Consider the following 22,772-nt stretch of genomic DNA (forward strand, 5'->3'; position numbering starts at 1 on the left):
TCACTTCCCCTCTGAACTTTCTACATTCAGCATGGTTCTCACTTGTATTATCAACCTGACGTGTATTTATTTTTTGGAAAAAAAAGTTAATTACCAATTTTGCTAATAAGCATCTCAAACATTGAATGGCATAAAAGTTTGCAAGTTTCTTCTTGGAAAATTGTAATTTTTTTATTCTCATGAGGGAGGAGAGATTACATTACGAGAGAGATAGGTACTAGGAAATGGAACATGTTCTGATTTTGTGTGTGAGCATCAAGCAATCCAAGGTCAAGTGTGGAATGGTGGATGCAGAGAAAAGATCCCTCGACTCTACCCCAACAATGCACCAAATCTACAAGGCACCTGTCCAACACCACTACTGTAAATTGTACCATATCCTACAGCAGTCATCGTTGTAACTTTTATGAATGAGGTTAGGGTTAGGAATGAGGTTGCCAGTTTAGTGGTTGGTTTCATGGGGGAAACACATCAATACAGTATTGTACTGTGGTACTGCTTTCAATAGGAGATTAAGTGGTGATTTGATAGAAGATTTGAAATTATGAAGGAATGACAGAGTAGTTAGAAACAGACTGTTTCCATGGTTAATGGGTCTGGAACAAGGGGACGTGAATAAAAGATTAAATGGAAGAGATTTAGAACAGGGAGCAGGAGAAACTTTTTACATGGAGGGTTGTGAGGCTATGGAATGCACTCCTGGAGTTGGTGATTGAAGCAGAGACCATGTCAACATTGAAGAATAGATTTGATAGGGGTTTGATTAAAGGGATCTGGGAACAGGGCAGTCACATGGGAATAGGATACTGCTTCTGTGGAGGATAAACACAGACATGGACTGGGTGAGCCGAATGGCCTGTAATTTCTATATAATTCTAGGTAACATTCATAAAGTGGAACATAAAATAATGTATGTAATCTTTTTGGCTTTTCTGATATATAAGAACATAAGAAATAGGAGCAGGAGTAGGCCAATCGGCCCCTCGAGCCTGCTCCGCCATTCAATAAGATCATGGCTGATCTGATCCTAACCTCACATCTAAATTCATGTCCAATTTCCTGCCCGCTCCCCGTAACCCCTAATTCCCTTTACTTCTAGGAAACTGTCTATTTCTGTTTTAAATTTATTTAATGATGTAGCTTCCACAGCTTCCTGGGGCAGCAAATTCCACAGACCTACTACCCTCTGAGTGAAGAAGTTTCTCCTCATCTCAGTTTTGAAAGAACAGCCCCTTATTCTAAGATTATGCCCCCTAGTTCTAGTTTCACCCATCCTTGGGAACATCCTTACCGCATCCACCCGATCAAGCCCCTTCACAATCTTATATGTTTCAATAAGGTCGCCTCTCATTCTTCTGAACTCCAATGAGTAGAGTCCCAATCTACTCAACCTCTCCTCATATGTCCACCCCCTCATCCCCGGGATTAACCGAGTGAACCTTCTTTGTACTGCCTCGAGAGCAAGTATGTCTTAAGTATGGACACCAAAACTGTATGCAGTATTCCAGGTGCGGTCTCACCAATACCTCCGTTTTTATATTCTATCCCCCTAGCAATAAAAGCCAACATTCCGTTGGCCTTCTTGATCACCTGCTGCACCTGCATACTAACTTTTTTATTTTCTTGCACTAGGACCCCCAGATCCCTTTGTACTGCAGTACTTTCTAGTTTCTCGCCATTAAGATAATAACTTGCTCTCTGATTTTTTCCTGCCAAAGTGCATAACCTCACATTTTCCAATATTGTATTGCATCTGCCAAATCTCCACCCACTCACCCAGCCTGTCTATATCCCCTTGTAGGTTTTTTATGTCCTCCTCACTCTCTACTTTCCCTCCCATCTTTGTATCATCTGCAAACTTTGATATGTTACACTCAGTCCCCTCCTCCAAATCGTTAATATAGATTGTAAAGAGTTGGGGACCCAGCACCGACCCTTGCGGAACACCACTGGCTACTGGTTGCCAGTCCGAAAATGAACCATTTATCCCAACTCTCTGCTTCCTGTTAGATAACCAATCCTCCACCCATGCCAGAATATTACCCCCAATCCAGTTGGTGCTGCAGAATTGTTAATTTGTGAATCACACCTCATTGTGCTTCATGAGCTAAACTATACACTTGGAATTTCATTGCAAATGAGTTAATATAATGAGAGAATTATTCCATTTAGTATCATGGGGAGTATTGCAACACCAGATTTCACGATCAAAGGAAAGTTTCATTTCATAAAATATTATGGTTGAGTTGAGAAGCTTTGTAATATTTAGGCGTTCGGCAAAAGAGCCAGAGGCGACATCATAGAATCATAGAAAATTTATGGCACAGAAGGAGGCCATTCAGCCCATTGTGTGTGCCGTCTGAAAATGAGCCACCCAGTCCAATCCTACTTTCCAGCACTTGGTCCATAGCCTTGTAGGACACAGCACTTCAGGTGTACATCCACGTACTTTTTAAATGAGTTAAGGGTTCTGCCTCTACCATCCTCTCAGGCAGTGAGTTCCAGACCCCCACCACCCTCTGGGTGAAATATTTTCCTCAGCTCCCCTCTAATCCTTCTACCAATCACTTTAAATCTATGCCCCCTGGTTATTGACCTATCTACTAAGGTAGTCATGATGTGGAGATGCCGGTGATGGACTGGGGTTGACAATTGTAAACAATTTTACAACACCAAGTTATAGTCCAGCAGTTTTATTTTAAATTCACTGAGCTCTACGGAGCCCCACTGGAAACAGCCTTCCAGTCACGAAAACACCCGTCGACATGACTTGAATGAAGGGACCGAGTGTAATGTATCCAAGTTTGCTGACAATACAAAGCTAGGTGGGAAAGTAAGCTGAGAGGAGGTCACACAGAGTCTGCAAAGGAATATAGGCAAGTGAGTGGGCAAGAAGGTGGCAGATGGAGTATAATGTGGGGAAATGTGAGGTTATTCACTTTGGTAGGAAGAATAGAAAAATAGAATAATTTTTAAACGGTGAGAAACTATTAAATGTTGGTGTCCAGAGAGACTTCGAAACATAGAAAATAGGAGCAGGATTAGGCCATTCGAACCTGCTCTGCCATTCAATATGATCATGGCTGATCCTCTATCTCAATACCATAATCCCGCTCTCTCCCCATACCCCTTGATGCCTTTTGTGTCTAGAAATCTATCTAGCTCCTTAAATATATTCAGTGACTTGGCCTCCACAGCCTTCTGTGGTAGAGGATGGTGAACCTGTGGAATTCTCTGAGTGAAGAAATTTCTCCTCATTTCAGTCCTAAATGTCCTACCCTGTATCCTGAAACTGTGACCCCTCGTTCTGGACCCCCCCCCCCCCCCCCCGAGCCAGGAGAAACATCCTCCCTGCATCCAGTCTGTCCAGCCCTGTCGGAATTTTATATGTTTCAATGAGATCCCCTCTCATTCTTCTAAACTCTAGTGAATACAGGCCGAGTCGACCCGATCTCTCCTCATATGACAGTCCTGCATCCCAGGGACCAGTCTGGTGAACCTTCGCTGCACTCCCTCTATGGCAAGTATATCCTTTCTTAGGTAAGGAGGCCAAAACTGTACACAATACTCCAGGTGTGGTCTCACCAAGGCCCTGTATAACTGCAGTAAGACATCCTTGCTCCTGTACTCAAACCCTTTTGCAATGAAGACCAACATACCATTTGCCTTCCTAACTGCTTGCTGCACCTGCATGTTTGCTTTCAGTGACTGGTGTACAAGGACACCCAGGTCCCTTTGTACATTCCCCAATCTATCACCATTTAAATAATACTCTGCCTTTCTGTTTTTCCTTCCGAAGTGGATAGCTTCACATTTATCCACATTATACTGCATCTGCCGTGTATTTGCCCACTCACTCAACTTGTCTAAATCGCCTTGAAGCCTCTTTGCATCCTCCTCACAACTCACGATCCCACCTAGTTTTGTGTCGTCAGCAAACTTGGAAATATTACATTTGGTTCCCTCATCCAAATCATTGATATATATTGTGAATAGCTGGGGCCCAAGCACTGATCCCTGCGGTATCCCGCTAGTCACTGCCTGCCACCCCGAAAAAGAACCATTTATTCGTACTCTCTGTTTCTTGGGTGCCCTGGTACAAGAAACACAAAAAGTTAGCATGCAGGTACAGCAAGCAGTTAGGAAGGCAAATGGCATGTTGGCCTTTATTGCAAGGGGTTTGGAGCATAAGAGTAGGGAAGTCTTACTACAGTTGTACAGGGCTTTGGTGAGTCCTCACCTGGAGTACTGCGTACAGTTTTGGTCTCCTTATCCAAGGATGGATATACTCACCTTAGAGGCGGTGCAATGAAGGTTCACTAGATTAATTCCTCGGATGAGAGGGTTGTCCTATGAGGAGAGGTTGAGTAGAATGGGCCTATACTCTCTGGAGTTTAGAAGAATGAGAGGTGTTCTCATTAAAACATATGAGATTCTGAGGGGCCTTGACAGGGTAGAGGCTGAGAGATTGTTCCTCCTGGCTGGACAGTCTAGAACGAGGGTGATAGTCTCAGGATAAGGGGTCGGCCATTTAAGATTGAGATGAGGAGGAATTTCTTCACTGAGGGTTGTGAATCTTTGGAATTCTCTACCCCAGAGGGCTGTGGATGCTGAGTCATTGAGTATATTCAAGGCTGAGATAGATAGATTTTTGGACTCTAGGGGAATCAAGGGATATGGGGATCGAGCAAGAAAGTGGAGTTGACGTTGAAGATCAGCCATGATCTGATTGAATGGCAGAACAGGCTCGAGGGGCCATATGGCCTACCTCTGCTCCTAGTCCTTGTGAGAAAACATGTTTTTATGCAGCGAGTTGTAATGATAACCTGCATGATCAGGAAGGCACTGCCTGAAAGGGTGGTGGAAGCAGATTCAATAGTAACTTTCAAAAGGGAATTTGATAAATACTTGAAGGGAAACAATTTACAGGGCTATGGGAAAAGAGCAGGGGAATGGGACTAATTGGATAGCTCTTTCAAAGAGCCGGCACAGGCCTGAATGGCCTCTTCCTGTGCTGTACCTACTACAAAACTGATTGTACACCAAAAAAAAATGTTGTTAAGAAAACATTTGAAATGTGTAATATTTCTGCCATCAGCCCAGGAATATTAAAATTTCCTTGGGCTAAACATTGTTTTTTGATTTACACATCATGGTGTTGAAACAATATTAAACCTACTGAAATGTCAAGAGCAGCTTCATTGCCAATAGTATCGACCTTATAAACTAACATAAACATTTAAAACCTGTTTTTAAATGTCTGATTCAGTTATTGGTCCATAGTGAGTTACTAATCATAGAATCATGGAAAGTTACTGCATACAAGGAGGCCATTCGGCCCATCGTGTCTGTGCTGCCCGATAAAGAGCTATCCAGCTAAATCCTACTTTCCAGCACTTGGTCCGTAGCCTTGTAGGTTACGACACTTCAAGTGCATGTCCAAGTACTTTTTAAATGCATTGAAGGTTTCTACCTCTACCACCCTTTCAGGCAGTGAGTTCCAGACTCCCACCACGCTCTGGGTGAAAAAATTTCTCCTCAGCTCCCCTTTAATCCTTCTATCAATTACTTTAAATCTATGTCCCATGGTTATTGACCTCTCTGCTAAGGGAAATAGGTATTTCCTATCCACTGTAGGCTCCTCATAATTTTATAAACCTCAATTAAATCACCCCTCCACCTCATCTGTTCCAATGAAAACAACCCCAGCCTATCCAATCTTTCCTCATAGCTAAAATTTACTGGTCCTGGCAGCACCCTTGTAAATCTCTGCTGCACCCTCTCTAGTGTAATCACATCTTTCCTGTAATGTGGTGACCAGAACTGTACGCAGTACTCAAGCTGTGGGCTAACTAGTGTTTATACAGTTCTAGCATAACCTTCCTGCTCTTATATTCTATGCGAATGTTTTGTGAGAACAGAATCAGGCATCCATGTGATGTACTACATAAAATCATAGAATCATACAGCACAGAAGGAGGCCATTCGGCCCATCATGCTTGTAATTTACAGTACTACATCAATTAGCTTGCCAACACTCACTGTCTACGTTCATAAATAAAGAATGGTCACATGGATGAGGTACAGTGGGCCGTTGGCAGATGTGGAATGTTCCCCAGCAAGGGTCAGTACCCCAGGGCCTGTGGAACTGTACCCCAGCTAGGGTCAATGTCCCAGGGCCCGTGGAACTGTACCCATGCAAGGGTCAGTACCCCAGCAACGGTCAGTACCTGCAGTAGAGGGATTGTCCCTTCTGCCATTTTCTGAGTGTTGCACTTCTCTCTAGATTCTATTTTCATTTCAACTTTTTTACTTTACTATCTATTCTAAATCTTTTTGTTACAAATAAATTCAAATATACTTGCTTTTCTTTCTCTATACATTTTAAAGGTGGGAGCTTTATCCAAACCAACTTTAAAAGCTTATTTTCATCTAATCAATTGGCACAGATCTAAAAATTGACATAATCACTGCTGTAAGATTAATCTTTGACATATTTTCATCTGTCTGGGCAAGTGAGGGGTTAATATCTGTTTTGTTTTTATAAGAATGTCTGTTTATTTCAGAGGGACCCCAATGTTCCATGTTCTGTGAGCAGTGAAGACATTGAGAGGATTTTCCGGATGAATTCACATGGCAATATTTCATTTTCCACTGCAAAATATAACTACACATTAGATTTCCGAGGTAACACTCCCTGTCTAATAGGTGTATTTCTTTGGGTGATTGCACTAATGGCTGTTACAAACACAAATTAATTCAATGCCTGTGTAAGATTGGTGGTTTAAATGGAACATTTAACAAGCTAAGAAGGAAGAGGTACTAGAAAGGCTAGCTGTACTTAAAATAGATAAGTCACCCGGTCCGGATGGGATGCATCCTCGGATGCTGAGGGAAGTAAGGGGGGAAATTGTGGAGGTACTGGCCATAATCTTCCAAACATCCGTAGATACCGGGGTGGTGCCAGAGGACTGGAGAATTGCAAATGTTACACCCTTGTTCAAAAAGGGATGTAAAGATAAACCCAGCAACAATAGGCCAGTCAGTTTAACCTCTGTGGTGGGGAAACTTTAGGAAACGATAATCCAGGACAGAATTAACAGTCACTTGGACAAGTGTGGATTGATTAGGGAAAGCCAGCACGGATTTGTTAAAGGCAAATTGTGTTTAACCAACTTGATAGAGTTTTTTGATGAGGTAACAGAGAGGATAGACGAGAACAATGCAGTTGATGTGGTGTATATGGATTTTCAAAAAGCGTTTGATAAAGTGCCACATGGTAGGTTTGCTATTAAGATTGCGGCCCATTGAATAAAGGGGGCAATTGCAACATGGACACAGAATTGGCTAAATGACAGGAAACAGAAAGTAGTGGTGAATGGTTGTTTTTCAGACTGGAGGGAGGTGTGCAGTGGTGTCCCCCAGGGGGCGGTGCTGAGATTGCTGCTTTTCTTGATGTATATTAATGACTTTGACTTGGGAGTACAGGGCACAATTTCAAAATTTGTAGATGACACAAAACTTGGAAGGGTAGTGAAATGTGGAAATGCATAAAGAGATACCTGACCATATTAACTCTCTCTCATACACCTAACCCACGAATGTAGAAATGCATCATGGATATTTGACCATATTAACTGACCAGCTAATTCAATTTAAAGCTCACATAATAGTTTCAGAGAAGCACAATTGTGTAATTACGTTTAAGCCTTGGTATGTTGATAATTAAGTTAGCTGAGCAGGTGCTTAGTACCGTCTGGCCCCCCTAGCAGATAAGGGTATTGCTGACTATAAAATATAATGAGAATACAGTTTCTTGAAAGGCCATGTGGCCTTGAGACTGACTTCAGCCCTACTGATAACCAGGACAAGAATGTGGGGAGGATAGTGTGCTCAGGCCTACGAGGCCTACGTGCCAAGATAGGAAAGAGGTATGGACGTTCAGAGGGGGCAGGCTCACTACTCGATTGACCAACTACCTGAACCAATAAAGAATGTACGTGTACGCCCATATTCTACGACAGGTGGGCGTTGCTGATTAACTGTATAAACATGAGCTGTTTCACTGACTCAAAGAAGCTGCACCTTCGACCTTTGCTTGAGGGCGCTCTTCCCTTGTATACAAGTCAATTAAAGTAAAACTTTTCCCTTTGTGATACTGGTCTGGGTGTGTTAGTGTTAAGTTTCGACAGAACGACTCCAAGAGGATATAGACACGCTGGTGGCATGGGCGGACACACAGCAGATGAAATTTAACATGGAAAAATGTGAGGTGATGCATTTCAGTAGGAAAAATGAGGAGAGGCAATATAAACTAGAGGGCACAATTCTAAAAGGGTAGAGGAACAGAAGGATCTGTGGGTATATGTACACAAATCGTTGAAGGTGGCAAGGCCAGTTGAGAAAGCGGTTAAAAAAGCATATGGGATCCTGGGCTTTATAAATAGAGGCATAGAATACAAAAGCAAGGAAGTCATGATGAACCTTTATAAAACACTGGTTCAACCACAACTGGTGTATTGTGTCCAGTTCTGGGCACCGCACTTTAGGAAAGATGTGAAGACCTTAGAGAGGGTGCAGAGGAGATTTACTAGAATGATTCCAGGGATGAGGGACTTAAATTACGTGGATAGACTGGAGAAGCTGGGATTGTTCTCCATGGAACAGAGAAGATTGAGAGGAGAGTTGATTTTGAATACCTCTATCATGAAGGGTCTAGACAGAGTAGATAGAGAGAAACTGTTCCCATTGGCAGAAGGGTCAAGAACCAGAGGACACAGATTTAAGGTGAATGGCAAAAGAACCAAAGGTGACATGAAGAAAAACTTTTTACACAGCGAGTGGTTAGGATCTGGAATGCACTGCCTGAAGGGGTGGTGGTGGCAGATTCAATCATGGCCTTCAAAAGGGAACTAGATAAGTAGTTGAAACGAAAAAATGTGCAGGGCTATGGGGATAGGGCGAGGGAGTGGGACTAGCTGGATTGTTCGTGCATAGAGCCTGCGCGGACTCGATGGGCCGAATGGCCTCCTTCCATGCTGTAACCTTTCTATGATTCTAAGCTGGAACGAAGAACACCCTGAAGAGATCCCAGTTTAATCTCTGGTCTGTACTAAGTGAGCTAGACTGGCAGAAGAAGCATCGCTAGGCTTGAGATGGGAAAAGAGTGTGGATTCCCACTGCTGACTTTTCTCCAGCCATCCTGCTGAGAAATGCTTGTGTGTGGACATTGAGTATAGGCAGGATTTAGCTTGCTGTGATGCCTTGCACAGTCAAATAGTCTGCTAGCATTCATAGTCTAGGTTCCCGCATAAAACACCAACAACTTGCATTCATATAGTGCCTTTAACGTAGTAAAACGTCCCAAGGTACTTCACAGGAGTTTTATCAAACAAAATTTGACCCCAAGCCACAAGGAGATATTAGGACAAGTGACCAAAAGTTTGATCACAGAGATAGGTTTTAAGGAGCGTCTTAAAGGAGAAGAGAGGTGGAGAGATTTAGGAAGGGAATTCCAGAGCTTAGGGCCTAGGCAGTTGAAGGCACGGCCGCCAATGGTGGAGCGATGAAAATCAGGGATGTGCAAGAGGCAAGAATTGGAGGAGCGCAGAGAACTCAGAGGATTGTAGGGCTGGAGGAGGTTACAGAGATGGGGAGGGGCGAGGCCACGGAGGGATTTGAAAACAAGGATATGAATTTTAAAATCGAGGCGTTCCTGGACCGGGAGCCAATGTAGGTCAGCGAGCACAGGGGTGATGGGAGAACGGGACTTGGTGCGAGTTAGGATACGGGCAGCAGACTTTTGGATGAGCTCAAGTTTACGGAGGGTGCAAGGTGGGAGGCCGGTCAAGAGCGCATTGGAATAGTCGCGTCGAGAGGTTAAAAAAAGGCATGGATGAGGGTTTCAGCAGCCGATGAGATGAGGCAGAGGCGGAGACGGGAGATGTTAGAGATGGAAGTAGGCAATCTTGATGACTATGATGAGGAGGATATGGGGTCGGAAGCTCAGCTCAGAGTCAACTAGGACGCCGAACGGTCTGATTCAGCCTCAGTGGCCGGGGAGAGGGATGGAGTCCAAATGAGCAAAGAACTGGAAGACTGGTGCTCTAGTACAAGCCACCACCTTAAAAACAGGCAGAGAAAATGAGCTATATGTAATAATGGATAACTGGAAGGGGTTAAAAATTGAATTCTCATGCTGACAACATAAAGCTTAAATGATTTATGAACCTGAGTGAGATCCCAGGGGTAGAATTAGATCCTTAGATCTATGGGCAGATAACTGGGTAACTTTTCTTTTCACTTCCTCCACCATTTTTCGTTCTGTAAGGAAAAACCTAGTTTGTACTCGGTAGCTGCTTCAAACAACATCAGTGAATATGCACCATATTCTGCCACTCTTCATTTGCAGCATAATGGAACCCTAATGTGCTACGTTCTAATTCTTCACATTAGATTCCCCCCATATTTCTCCTGATAGGTTCTACTTTTTAATGTCTGTTTTTCTTCCACACAAATCCATAATTTTACACACTTGCTTTTAATGTAATTTGTTCGCTGCTCCCTTTGTATGGACAGCTAGTGTTCAGCTACTGGTTTTACCTCTGGGGTTAGGATTTTTCAAAGTTGCTTGGAACTAGGGAAAGCAAAGTGGTAACTAACACATTTGCAGATGAATCAAATTTTTATTGGAAACATAAGAGATAATTGAAATAGCAAATTAATTGAAGGACATCATCATTTATTCCTAGTTTTGTTATTCAGATCAATCCAATCTGCACATTATTAAGTAATTTTCCTTCATTTTGTCTCTTGGACAATCTGTATGATTTTGGAGTTAGACCTGTCGTTCACTTTGTGTTAATTGTCATATTTGGGCTGGCAAGTTGCAAGTGTCAATAATAGAAATGTGTTTCTGTTACAGCAATGAAACAAAGCAATACTGCGACAGGGAAACAGCGGCCTGTGAAACGTGCGCCCTTCACTGTTACTGCATTTAGGTCGGTATTGTCTGACAGCAAGAATTTGTAGAGATAATGGGAACATTTCTCAGTAATCAACTACAAAATGCTTATTTCTTGACTAATCTACAGTGGTGACCGCACAATCTTTAAACCCTTTAAATGAACTTTGTTAGCTATCAAGGGCATAAGTTTGAGTAACCGAGAAAGGGCTGATCATCATCCATGGGTTAAATAGAAGGGAAATTTCGTAAACAGAACCATACATCAGCAATGGGAAATATTTAAACAGGAGATGGGAAGAGTACAAGTTAAGTATATTCCAGTAAAGAAAAAGGGTGTATATCAAAGGCTAGGGTTCCACGAATGAATAGTGAGATTGGATCAAATTTGCAAATGAAGAAAGGATCATTTATTGTTTATAGGGAGATAATAAAAATGAAAGGCAGACAAATCTAAACAATGTAGGAAAGTTACAGAAAGAGAGATTAAAAAGGCTAAGAGGGAGTATGAGAAGAAATTAGCATAAAACATAAAGGGCAATTAAAAGGCTTTCTGTTGGCATATTAGTGAGGGAGAAAGGAATAGAAGGATGTGTTGATAGGGTTAGGGAGGGAGGAGGCTCGTGTGGAGCATAAACACCGGCATAGACCTGTTAGGCCGAATGACCTGTTTCTGTGCTGTACATTCTATGTCATTAGTATTAAAAATATAGTCAAGGTAAGTGTAGGGCTTCTAAGGAATGAAAGGATGAGCTTGTAGAGAATGAAGGAATGGCAGAGAAACTAAATAAGAACTTTGCCTTAGTTTTTCTAGAGGAGGAAAGTAGTGGGATTGTAGAAGCACGAGAGGTGAGTATCCTTTCAACTCGGTTGGTATCTCTCTCGTCTTTTGAATCAGAAGATTATGGGTTCAAGCCCCACTCCTGGACCAGAGCACATAATCTGGGCTGAAACCAGTACTGAGGGAGCGCTGCCCTGTCGGAGGGGCAGTACTGAGGGAGCGCTGCCCTGTCGGAGGGGCAGTACTGAGGGAGCGCTGCCCTGTCGGAGGGGCAGTACTGAGGGAGTGTTGAGGGTTGTAGGAGAGGAAATTAACATAAAACATAAAGGACAATTAAAAGGCTTTCTGTTGGCACATTAGTGAGGGAGAAAGAAATACAAGGATATGCTGAGAGGTTGCTTCCCCTGGCTGAAGAGTCTAGAACTAGGGGGCATAGTCTCAGGATAAGGGATCGGCCATTTAAAACTGAGATGAGGAGGAATTTCTTCACTCAGAGGGTTGTGAATCTTTATAATTCTCTACTCCAGAGGGCGGTGGATGCTGAGTCGTTGAGTATTTTCAAGGCTGAGATAGATAGATTTTTGAACTCCAGGGGAATCAAGGGATATGGGGATCGGGCAGGAAAGCGGAGTTGAGGTTGAAGATCAGCCAAGATCTGATTGAATGGGGGAGCAGGCTCGAGGGGCCGTATGGCCTACTCCTGCTTCTATTTCTTATGTTATGATATGTTGATGGGGTTAGATGAAGAAGGGAGGGAGGAGGCTCGTATGGAGCATTGTCGGAGGGGCAGTACTGAGGGAGTGCTGCACTGTCAGAGGTGCTGTCCTATGGTTGCAATGTTAAACCAACATTCCGTCTACCTGTTCAGGTGGATGTTAAACATCCCAAGGCACTATTCAAAAAAAAAGAGCAGGGAGTTCTCCTGGTCCTGACCAACAATTTCAGAGAAGTGTGAAGTGATACATTTTGGTAGGAAGAATGAGTAGAGGCGATTATAAACTAAATGGTAGAATTTTAAAGGGGGTGCAGGAACAAAGAGACCCAGGGGTATACGTACAGAAATCCTTGAAGGTGTTAGGACAAGTTGATAGGCTGTTAAAAAAGCATACGGGATCCTGGGCTTTATGAATAGAGGTATAGAGTACAAAAGCAAGCAAGGAAGTTATGCTAAACTTTTATAAACTAGATCGAGAACCAGAGGACACAGAGTTAAGGTGATTGGTAAAAGAACCAAAGGCGATGTGAGGAAAAACTTTCTTACGCAGCGAGTAGTTATGATCTGGAATGCGCTACCTGAAAGGGTGGTGGATGCAGATTCGATCATGGCTTTCAAAAAGGAATTGGATAAATATTTGAAGGGAAAAAATTTGCAGGGCTACGGGCAAAGAGCGGGGGAATGGGACTAACTGGATTGCTCTTGCAAAGAGCCGGCACAGGCTTGATGGGCCAAATGGCCTCCTTCTGTGCTGTTATGATTCTGTGAACACTGGTTAGGCCTCAGCTGGAGTGTTGTCCAATTCTGGGCACCACACTTTAGGAAGGATGTCAAGGCCTGAGAGATGGTGCAGAGGCGATTTACTAGAATGGTACCAGTTATGTGGAGAAATGGGTTTTTCTCCTTAGAGCAGAGAAGGTTAAGGGGAGATTTAATAGAGGTGTTTAAAATTGAGAGGTTTTGTTAGAGTAAATAATGAGAAGCTGGCAGGAGGGTTGGTAACCAGATGCACAGATTTAAGGTAATTGGCAAAAGAACCAGAGGGGCGATGAGGCAAACTTTTTTTTAACACAGTGAGTTCTTATGATCTGGCCTGCACTGCCTGAAAGGTGGTGGAAGCAGACTCTATAGTAATTTTTGAAAAGGGATTTGATAAATACTTCATAAAGGAAAAATTTGCAGGGCTATGGGGAAAGAGCAGGGGAGTGGGACTAATTGGATAGCTCTTTCAAAGAGCTGGCAGAGGCACGATGGGCCAAATGGAGGCCTCCTGTGCTGTATAATTCTGTGTGTGGAACAGTTAGAGGTTAAGAACATGAGAAATAGGAGCAGGATTAGGCCATACGGCTCCTCGAGTCTGCTGCGCTAATCAATCAGATCATGGCAGATCTTCAACCTCAACTCCGCTTTCCTGCCTGACCCCCGTATCCCTTGACTCCCCTAGAGTCCAAAGATCTATCTACCTTAGCCTTGAGTATACTCAACGACTCAGCATCCACAACCCTCTGGGGTAAAGAATTCTAAAGATTCACAACACTCTGAAGAAATTCCTCCTCATCCCAGTTTTAAATGGCTGATCCCTTATCCTGAGACTATGTCCCCTAGTTCTAGACTTTCCAGCCAGGGGAAACAACCTCTCTCCATCTACCCTGTCAAGCCCCCTCAGAATCTTATATGTTTCAATGAGATCACCTCATTCTTCTAAACTCCAGAGAGTATAGGCCCATTCTACTCGACCTCTCATTCCAGGAATTAATTTAGTGAACCTTCTTAGCACCGCCTCTAAGGCAAGTATATCCTTCCTTAGATAAGGAGACCAAAACTGTACACAGTACTCCAGGTGAGGTCTCACCAAAGCCCTGTACAATTGTAGTAAGACTTCTTACTCTTGTACTCCAACCCCTTTTGTAATAAAGGCCAACATACCATTTGCTTTCCTAATTGCCTGTTGCATATGCATGCTAACTTTTTGTGTTTCTTGTACCAAGATACCCAAGTCTCCCTGAACACCAACATTTAATAGTTTCTTATCATTTAATAAATATTCTGTTTTTCTATTCTTTTTTTTAATTCGTTCACGGGATGTGGGCGTCGCTGGCAAGGCCGGCATTTATTGCCCATCCCTAATTGTCCTATCAAAGTGAATTACCTCACATTTCCCCACATTATACTCCATCTGCTACCTTCTTGCCCACTCACTTAACCTGTCTATATCCCTCTGCAGACTCTTTGTGTCTTCCTCACAGTTTACTTTCCCACCTAGCTTTGTATCATCAGCAAACCTGGATACATTACACTCTGTCCCTTCATCCAAGTCATTAATATAGATTGTAAATAGCTGAGGCCCAAATACTGATCCTTGCGGCACCCCACTTGTTACAGCCTGCCAACCTGAAAATGACCCGTTTATCCCTACTCTATGTTTTCTGTCCGTTAACCAATCCTCTATCCATGCTAATATGTTGCCCCCAACCCCATGAGCCCTTATCTTGCCTAACAACCTTTTTCTTACAACAGGTTCTTATTCAAAAACAAATAGTAGAGCCGTAGAAGTTTACAGCACAGAAAGAGGACATCATGTCTGTGGCTGTTCTTTTGCTGGAGCAATTCATTACTAATCCCACTGCCTCACTTTCTTCCCTTATCCCTGTATCAATCCCAAACTAATCCCACTGCCCCGCGCTCTCCCCATATCCTTGTATCAACCCCAAACTAATCCCAGTGCCCCACTCTCTCCCCATAGCCCTGTATCTTCATTTGTTTGAAATATTTATCCAGTATTCCCTTAAGTTGCAATGGTCTCTGCCTTAACTACTCCCTACGACAAAGTATTCTGTGCTCCAACAACTCTGTGTAAATGAACTACACATAGTGGTATAACTAATGTTTGAGTAAATTCACCATTACTTCTTTACTCGTTTGTTGGCCCTATTTATAAAACCAAATATTCTATCAGCCCTTCTAATGGCTTTATTGTGGGTCCAGTAGCCTCGTGATTATGGGAGTGGGCAACAAACCCGGAGGTAGCCAGTTCAAATCCCATCATGGCAAGTTGTGAAATTAAACTGAATAAATCTGGTAACTTATGGGCTGGCACCCACAAACATGACCACAAAAGCTGCTGGACTGTTGTAAAAACCCAACTGGTTCATTATTATTTTTCAGGGAAGGGAACCTACCATCTCTACCCAGTCTGGCCTACATGTGACTCCAGTCCAACGCTATGTTATTGACTCAATGCCCTCAGACCAGCTATAGATGAGCAATAAATCCTACCTTACTGATGTTGCCTGCATCCCAAGAGCAAATAAAAAAAATGTATCAGCCATATATAAAAAAAATACGGCTACGGTAGCATAATGATTATGTTACTGGACTAGTAATCCAGAGGCCTGGACTAATAATCCGGAGTCATGAGTTCAAATCTCGCCACGGCAGCTGGGGAATTTAAATTCAGTTAATTAAATAAAGTAATGGTAGCCATGAAACTACCGGATTGTCGTAAAAACCCATCTGTTTCACTAATGCCCTTCAGGGAAGGAAACCTGCCGTCCTTACCCAGTCTGGCCTATATGTGACTCCAGACCCACAGCAATGTGGCTGATTCTTAATCGCCCTGAAATGGCCTAGCAAGCCACTCAGTTGTACAATCTCACTACAAAAAGTCACCACACAGGCTCCAGCGATTCAAGAAGACGGCTCACCACCGCCTTCTCAAGGGCAATTAGGGATGGGCAACAAATGCTGGCCTTGCCAGCGATGCCCACATCCCACGAACGAATAAATCGTTGTTTTTGTATCTAGAGGAGTTGAATTCAAAAGCAAGGATTAGACAAAAAATGAAGGATATAAAAGCAGTGTGGATGTTACAGGGTTAAATAGAGTTATGAAGAGAGATTTGGGAAGATGGGCTTTTTTAGTTGAGTTGAGATTAAGGAGTGACACGATGAGACATTTTCAGGATTATGAAAGGCTACGATAAAGTACGTTATGGTAGATTGTGTCCATTATGGTAGATTGTAAAATGGTAATGTGAGGGCACAAATGTAAGCAAAGTAGCCATAAGGGTTAAAGGAAAGGTTGGAAACGATGTCTTTGCATTGAGAGTGGTTAGAATATGGAATCTCTGCCACAAACCGTTGTTGAAACAGAGTCTTTATGTTCTTTTAAAAGGGAATTAAATAGGTAGTTGAAAAGGAGGAATGTTAAAGGAATGGAGATGAGTGGGATTAGGCTAGGTAGCTCGCAATCAAAATCATTGCTGCAGACTTGCTTGACTAAATGGCCTAGTTCTATTCTGTAACATTCTAAGATTCTATATTGAAGTCCTCGGTTGTGTAGGTAAACATGTCAGCCATTTTGCACACAGCAACATCTCACAAACAGCAGTGAGATGAATGACCAGTTAATTTTTTTTCCTGGTGATGTTGGTCCCGAAATGTTGTGAGGACCCTGGGAGAACTTCCAGCTTTTCTTCACATAGCAACGTAAGACCTTTAACATCCACCAGCACAGGCAGACAGGACCTCAGTATAACATCTCATCTGAAGGATAGCACTTTTGGCAATGTAGCAGAACCTCAGTATTACACTGAAATGTCAGCCTAGATTACAGCTTGGAGTGGGGCTTCTGACATTGAGATGAGAGTGCTTCTAACTGAGCCAAGCTTGCTTCTTAAGCAAAAAGAAGCGTTAATCATAGAATCATAGAAATTTACAGCACAGAAGGAGGCCATTCGGCCCATCGTGTCTGTGCTAGCCAAAAAAGAGCTATCCAGCCTAATCCCAGTTTCCAGCCCTTGGTTCATAGCCTTGTAGGTTACGGCACTTCAAGTGCATATCCAAGTACTTCTTAAATGTGATGAGGCTTTCTGCCTCTACCACCCTTTCAGGCAGTGAATTCCAGACCCCCACTACCCTCTGGGTGAAAACATTTCTCCTCAACTCCCCTCTAATCCTTCTATCAATTACTTTAAATCTATGCCACCTTGTTATTGACCTCTCTACTAAGGGAAATAGGTCCTTCCCATCTAGACCCCTCATAATTTTATATTTCTCAATTAAATCTCTCCTCAGCCTCATCTGTTCCAAAGAAAACAACCCCAGCCTAACCATCTTTCCTCATAGCTATAATTCTGCAGTGCTGGCAACATTCTTGTAAATCCAAAGATGTTTTATAAATACATAAAGAGCAAGATGATAACTAAGGAAAGAGTAGGGCCTACTAGAGACCAAAAAGGTAACCTATATGCAGAGGTGGAAGATGTTGGTATGGTTCTTGATGAATACCTTACGTCTGTCTTTACAAAAGAGAAGGACAATGCAGACATTGTAGTGAAATATTGGATGGGATAAACATAGTGAGAGAGGAAGTATTAAGGGGACTAGCATCTTTGAAAGTAGATAAAAAACCAGGCCCGGATGAAATGTATCCCAGGCCGTTAAAAGAAGCAAGGGAGGAAATAGCTGAGGCTCTGACCATCGTTTTCCAATGTTGCCTGGCTGCAGGTGTAGTGCTGGAGGATTGGAGGACTGCTAATGTTGTACCGTTGTTTAAGAAGGGAGAGAGGGATGCACAGAGTAATTACAGGCCAGTCAGTCTAACCTCTGGTGGGCAAATTATTGGAATCAATCCTGAGGGACAGGATAAACTGTCACATCGAAACATATAAAATTCTAACGGGACTGGACAGACTAGATGCAGGGAGGATGTTCCCGATGGCTGGGATGTCCAGAATCGGGTCACAGTCTCAGGATACGGGGTATGCCATTTAGAACCGAGATGAGGAGAAATTTCTTCACGCAGAGCGTGGTGAACCTGTGGAATTCTCTACCACAGAAGGCAGTGGAGGCCAAGTCATTAGATGTATTCATGAAGGAGATAGATATATTTCTTAATGCTCAAGGGATAAGGAGGAAAAAGCAGGAACAGGGTACTGAGTTAAACAATCAGCCGTGATCGTTTTGAATGGCGGAGCAGGCCTGAAGGGCAGAATGGCCTACTCTTGCTCCTATTTTCTATGTTTCTATGTCACTTAGAAAGGCACGGAGTAATCATGGACAGTCAGCATGGGCTTAAGGGAAGGTCGTATCTGACTAACTTGATTGAATTTTTTGAGGAGGTAACAAGGAGGGTTGATGAGGGTAGTGCGTTTGATGTAGTCTACATGGATTTTAACAAGGCTTTTGACAAGGTACCAAATGACAGACTGATCAAAAAAATACAAGCCCATGGGATCCAAGGGAAAGCGGCAAGTTGGATTCAAAATTGTCTCAGTGGTAGGAAGCAAAGGGTAATGGTCGACGGATGTTTTTGTGTCCGGAAAGCTGTTTCCAGTTGGGTTCCGCAGGGCTCAGTATTAGGTCCCTTACCTTTTGTGGTATACATTAATGATTTGGACTTCAATGTAGGGGGCATGATTAAGAAGTTTGCAGATGATACAAAAATTGGCCGTGTGGTTGATAGTGAGGAGGAAAGCTGTAGACTGCAGGAAGATATCAATGGACTGGTCAGGTGGGCAGAAAAGTGGCAAATGGAATTCAATCCAGAGAAGTGTGAGGTAATGCATTTGGGGAGGGCAAACAAGGCAAGGGAATACACAATAAATGGGAGGATACTGAGAGGTGTAGAGGAAGTAAGGGACCTTGGAGTGCATGTCCACAGATCCCTGAAGGTAGCAGGACAGGTAGATAAGGTGGTTAAGAAGGCATACGGGATACTTTCCTCTATTACCCGAGGCATAGAATATAAGAGCCAGGGAGGTTATGCTAGAACTGCATAAAATACTGGTTAGGCCACAGCTTGAGTACTGTGTACAGTTCTGTTCACCACATTACAGGAAGGATGTAATTGCACTAGAGAGGGTACAGAGGAGATTTACAAGGACGTTGCCAGGACTGGAGAATTTTAGCTGTGAGGAAAGATTGGGTAGGCTGGGATTGTTTTCTTTGGAATAGCGGAGGCTGAGGGGTGATTTAATTGAGGTGTACAAAATTATGAAGAGCCTGGATAGAGTGGATAGGAAGGACCTATTACCCTTTAGAGAGGTCAATAACCAGGGAGCATAGATTTAAAGTGATTGGTGGAAGGATTAGAGGGGAGCTGAGGAAAAATTGTTTTCACCCAGAGGGTGGTGGGGGTCTGGAACTCGCTGCCTGAAAGGGTGGTAGAGGCAGAAACCCTCATCACATTTAAGTACCACCTGGATGTGTACCTAAAGTGCTATAACCTACAAGTCTATGGACCAAGTGCTAGAAAGTGGGATTAGGCTGGGTGGCTCATTTTCAGCCGGTGCAGACACAATGGGCCAAATGGCCTCCTTCTGTGCAGTAAATTTTCTATGATTCTATCTCCTCTGCACCCTCTCTATTGCAGTCACATCTTTGCTGTATTGTGGTGACCAGAACTGTACGCAGTACTCTAGCTGTGGCCTAACTAGTGTTTTATACAGTTCTAGCATAACCTTCCTGCTCTTATATTCTATGCCTCGGCTAATAAAGGAAAGCATCCCGCATGCCGCCTTAACCGCCTTATCTACATGTCCTGCTATGTTCAAGGATCTGTGGATATGCACTCCCAAGGTCCCTCTGTTCCTCTACATATCTCAGTATCCTCCCATTTATTGTGTATTCCCTTGCCTTGTTTGCCCTCCCCAAATGCATTACCTCACACTCAGATTCATAGAAAATTTAAGGAACTGAAGGAGGCCATTCGGCCCATCATGTCCGCACCGGCTGAGAAAGCAGCCACCCAGCCTAATCCCACTTTCCCACATTTGGTCTGTAGCCCTGCAGGCCACGGCTCTTCAGGTGCACATCCAGGTATTTTTTTAAATGAGTTGAGGGTTTCTGCCTCTACCACCCTCTCAGGCAGTGAGTTCCAGACCCCCACCACCTTCTGGGTGAAAATCTTTTTCCTCATTTGTACTGTAATCCTTCTACCAATCACTTTTAATCTATGCCCCCTGGTTATTGACCCCTCCGCTAAGGGAAATAGGTCCTTCCTATCCACTCTATCTAGGCCCCTCATAATTTTGTACGCCTCAATCAAATCACCCCTCAGCGTCCTCTGTTCCAAGGAAAACCACCCCAGCCTATCCAATCTGTCATCATAGCTAAAATTCTCCAGTCCTGGCAACATCCTCGTAAATCTCCTCTGCACCCTCTCTAGTGCAATTACATCCTTCCTGTAATGTGGTGAACAGAACTATGCGCAGTACTCAAGCTGTGGCCTAACTAGTGTTTTATACAGTTCCAGCATAACATCCCTGCTTTTATATTCTGTGCCTCGGCTAACAAGGGAAAGCATTCCATATGCCTTCTTAACCACCTTATCTACCTGTCCTGCTACCTTCAAGGATCTGTGGACCTGCACTCCAAGGTCCCTCACTTCCTCTACACCTCTCAGTATCCTCCCATTTATTGTGTATTCCCTTGTCTTGTTTGCCCTCCCCAAATGCATTACCTCACACTTCTCCGGATTGAACTCCATTTGCCACTTTTCTGCCCACCTGACCAGTCCATTGATATCTTCCTGCAGTCTACAGCTTTCCACATCACTATCAACCACTCAGCCTAACTTTGTGTCATCCGCAAATTTCTTAAACATGCCCCCTATGTTTAAGTCCAAATCGTTAATGTATACCACAAAAAGCAAAGGACCCACTACCGAGCCCTGCGGCATCCCACTGGAAACAGCTTTCCAGTTGCAAAAACACCCAACCATTACCCTTTGCTTCCTGCCACTGAGCCAATTTTGGATCCAATATGCCACAGTCCCTTGGATCCATGGGCCTTTACTTTTTTGACCAATCTGCCATGTGGGACCTGGTCAAAAGCCTTGCTAAAATCCCATGTAGACTACATCAATTGTGCTACCCTCATCGATCCTCCTTGTTATTTCCTCAAAAAATTCAATCAAGTTAGTCAGACACGACCTTCCCTTAACAAATCCATGTTGACTGTCCTTGATTAATCTGTGCCTTACTAAATGACAATTAATAGCGACCCTCAGAAATTTATCCAATAATTTGCCCACCACCAAGGTTAGGTTGACTGGCCTGTAGTTACTCGGTCTATCCCTTTCTCCCTTTTTAAACAACAGTACAATGTTAGCAGTCCTCCGGCACCACACCTGTAGCCAGAGAGGATTGGAAAATGATGGTTAGAGCCTCTGTTATTTCCTCCCATGTTTCTCTTAACAGCCTGGGATGCATTTCATCCCGGCCTGGCAATTTATCTACTTTCTAGGATGCTAAACCCCTTAATGTTTCCTCTCACTATGTTTATTCCATCCAATATTTCATACTCCTCCTTCTAACTACAATGCCTGCATCGTCATCCTCTTTTGTGAAGACTGATGCAAAGTATTCATTAAGAATCATACCCACGTTTTCCACCTCCACACACAGGTTACCTTTTTGGTCTCTAATTGGCCCTCTGACAGTATAAACCTATATACAAATACAGAGTTCTTTTTAAAACAAAAAGGGAAGATTCTCATGGCAGAAAAATGAAATTTAACATCTCAATATTTTAGTTACTTGGATGTGATTTTTTTAGTAAACAATGTGTGGTTGATGTATCTGTATTTTGTTTTATTAATTTATACTGTTGAATGGTAACTTTTTAATGCGTGTTTGTTATGACCTCTTTTCAAAGTTTTATATGTGGAAATGAGGAAATCCCCATACCTTTACATTGGGAGAATATAGACAGAGACAAACCTTATCAGGTAGGTCATTTCGGGCAGCTTATTTCAGAAGCCATACATGCATCATAACCAATCAAATTAAATTATAAACTCTGTTTTAGCTCAATCCATTGCACAAAGCTTCAAATGAATATCAGGAAGTCGCAAAACTCTTTGGACAAACAATGGATCAGAATCGAATCAAGCAAATTCAAAGAATTCAGAATTTAGACTTGTGGGAATTCTACTGCAGGTAATACATGAGGGATTCATTGTCATTTTGTTTCTTTCAACATCTTTTCTCCATTAGAGAAATCTACCTGCCTTTGATTTATAAAAATACTTCAGACCATTCTGATTAAGGATGTCAGTAAAAGTAATGATCTGCTTGGCACCAAAATTTACACCGGTGTCTATGCCAATCTTGGCGATGGCAGTTTACACCAAAATTTCCTGAGAATCTTATCAACTTGTAGGTAAAAACGAGCGTAAACAATCAGGGCCTGAGGAAAGTGCAGAATATTTGAACATTTGTCATCTATCTTTAAGTTCCTCTTTATCTTATTGATGTTATGGAGTTAAAGTTGGAAGTCATCAAACCATCATTTATGCACATTAAGCAC

At 42.9% G+C, this 22,772-nt stretch overlaps 1 protein-coding gene across 6 annotated transcripts in view; it reads left to right on the plus strand.

Moving 5' to 3' along the window:
* Positions 1-22,772, plus strand: part of LOC137334478 (protein mono-ADP-ribosyltransferase PARP11-like) — a 91,708-nt gene that overhangs the window by 53,218 nt on the left and 15,718 nt on the right. For all 6 annotated transcript variants that reach the window (XM_067999161.1, XM_067999164.1, XM_067999159.1 and 3 more), the window contains exons 3-6: positions 6,567-6,687; positions 10,925-11,000; positions 22,119-22,191; positions 22,272-22,402. In XM_067999161.1, coding sequence (XP_067855262.1) covers positions 6,567-6,687; positions 10,925-11,000; positions 22,119-22,191; positions 22,272-22,402 — 401 coding nt within the window. The remainder of the gene's footprint in view (positions 1-6,566; positions 6,688-10,924; positions 11,001-22,118; positions 22,192-22,271; positions 22,403-22,772) is intronic.

Source organism: Heptranchias perlo, chromosome 18 (assembly GCF_035084215.1).
Source record: "Heptranchias perlo isolate sHepPer1 chromosome 18, sHepPer1.hap1, whole genome shotgun sequence".
Lineage (NCBI taxonomy): Eukaryota > Metazoa > Chordata > Chondrichthyes > Hexanchiformes > Hexanchidae > Heptranchias > Heptranchias perlo.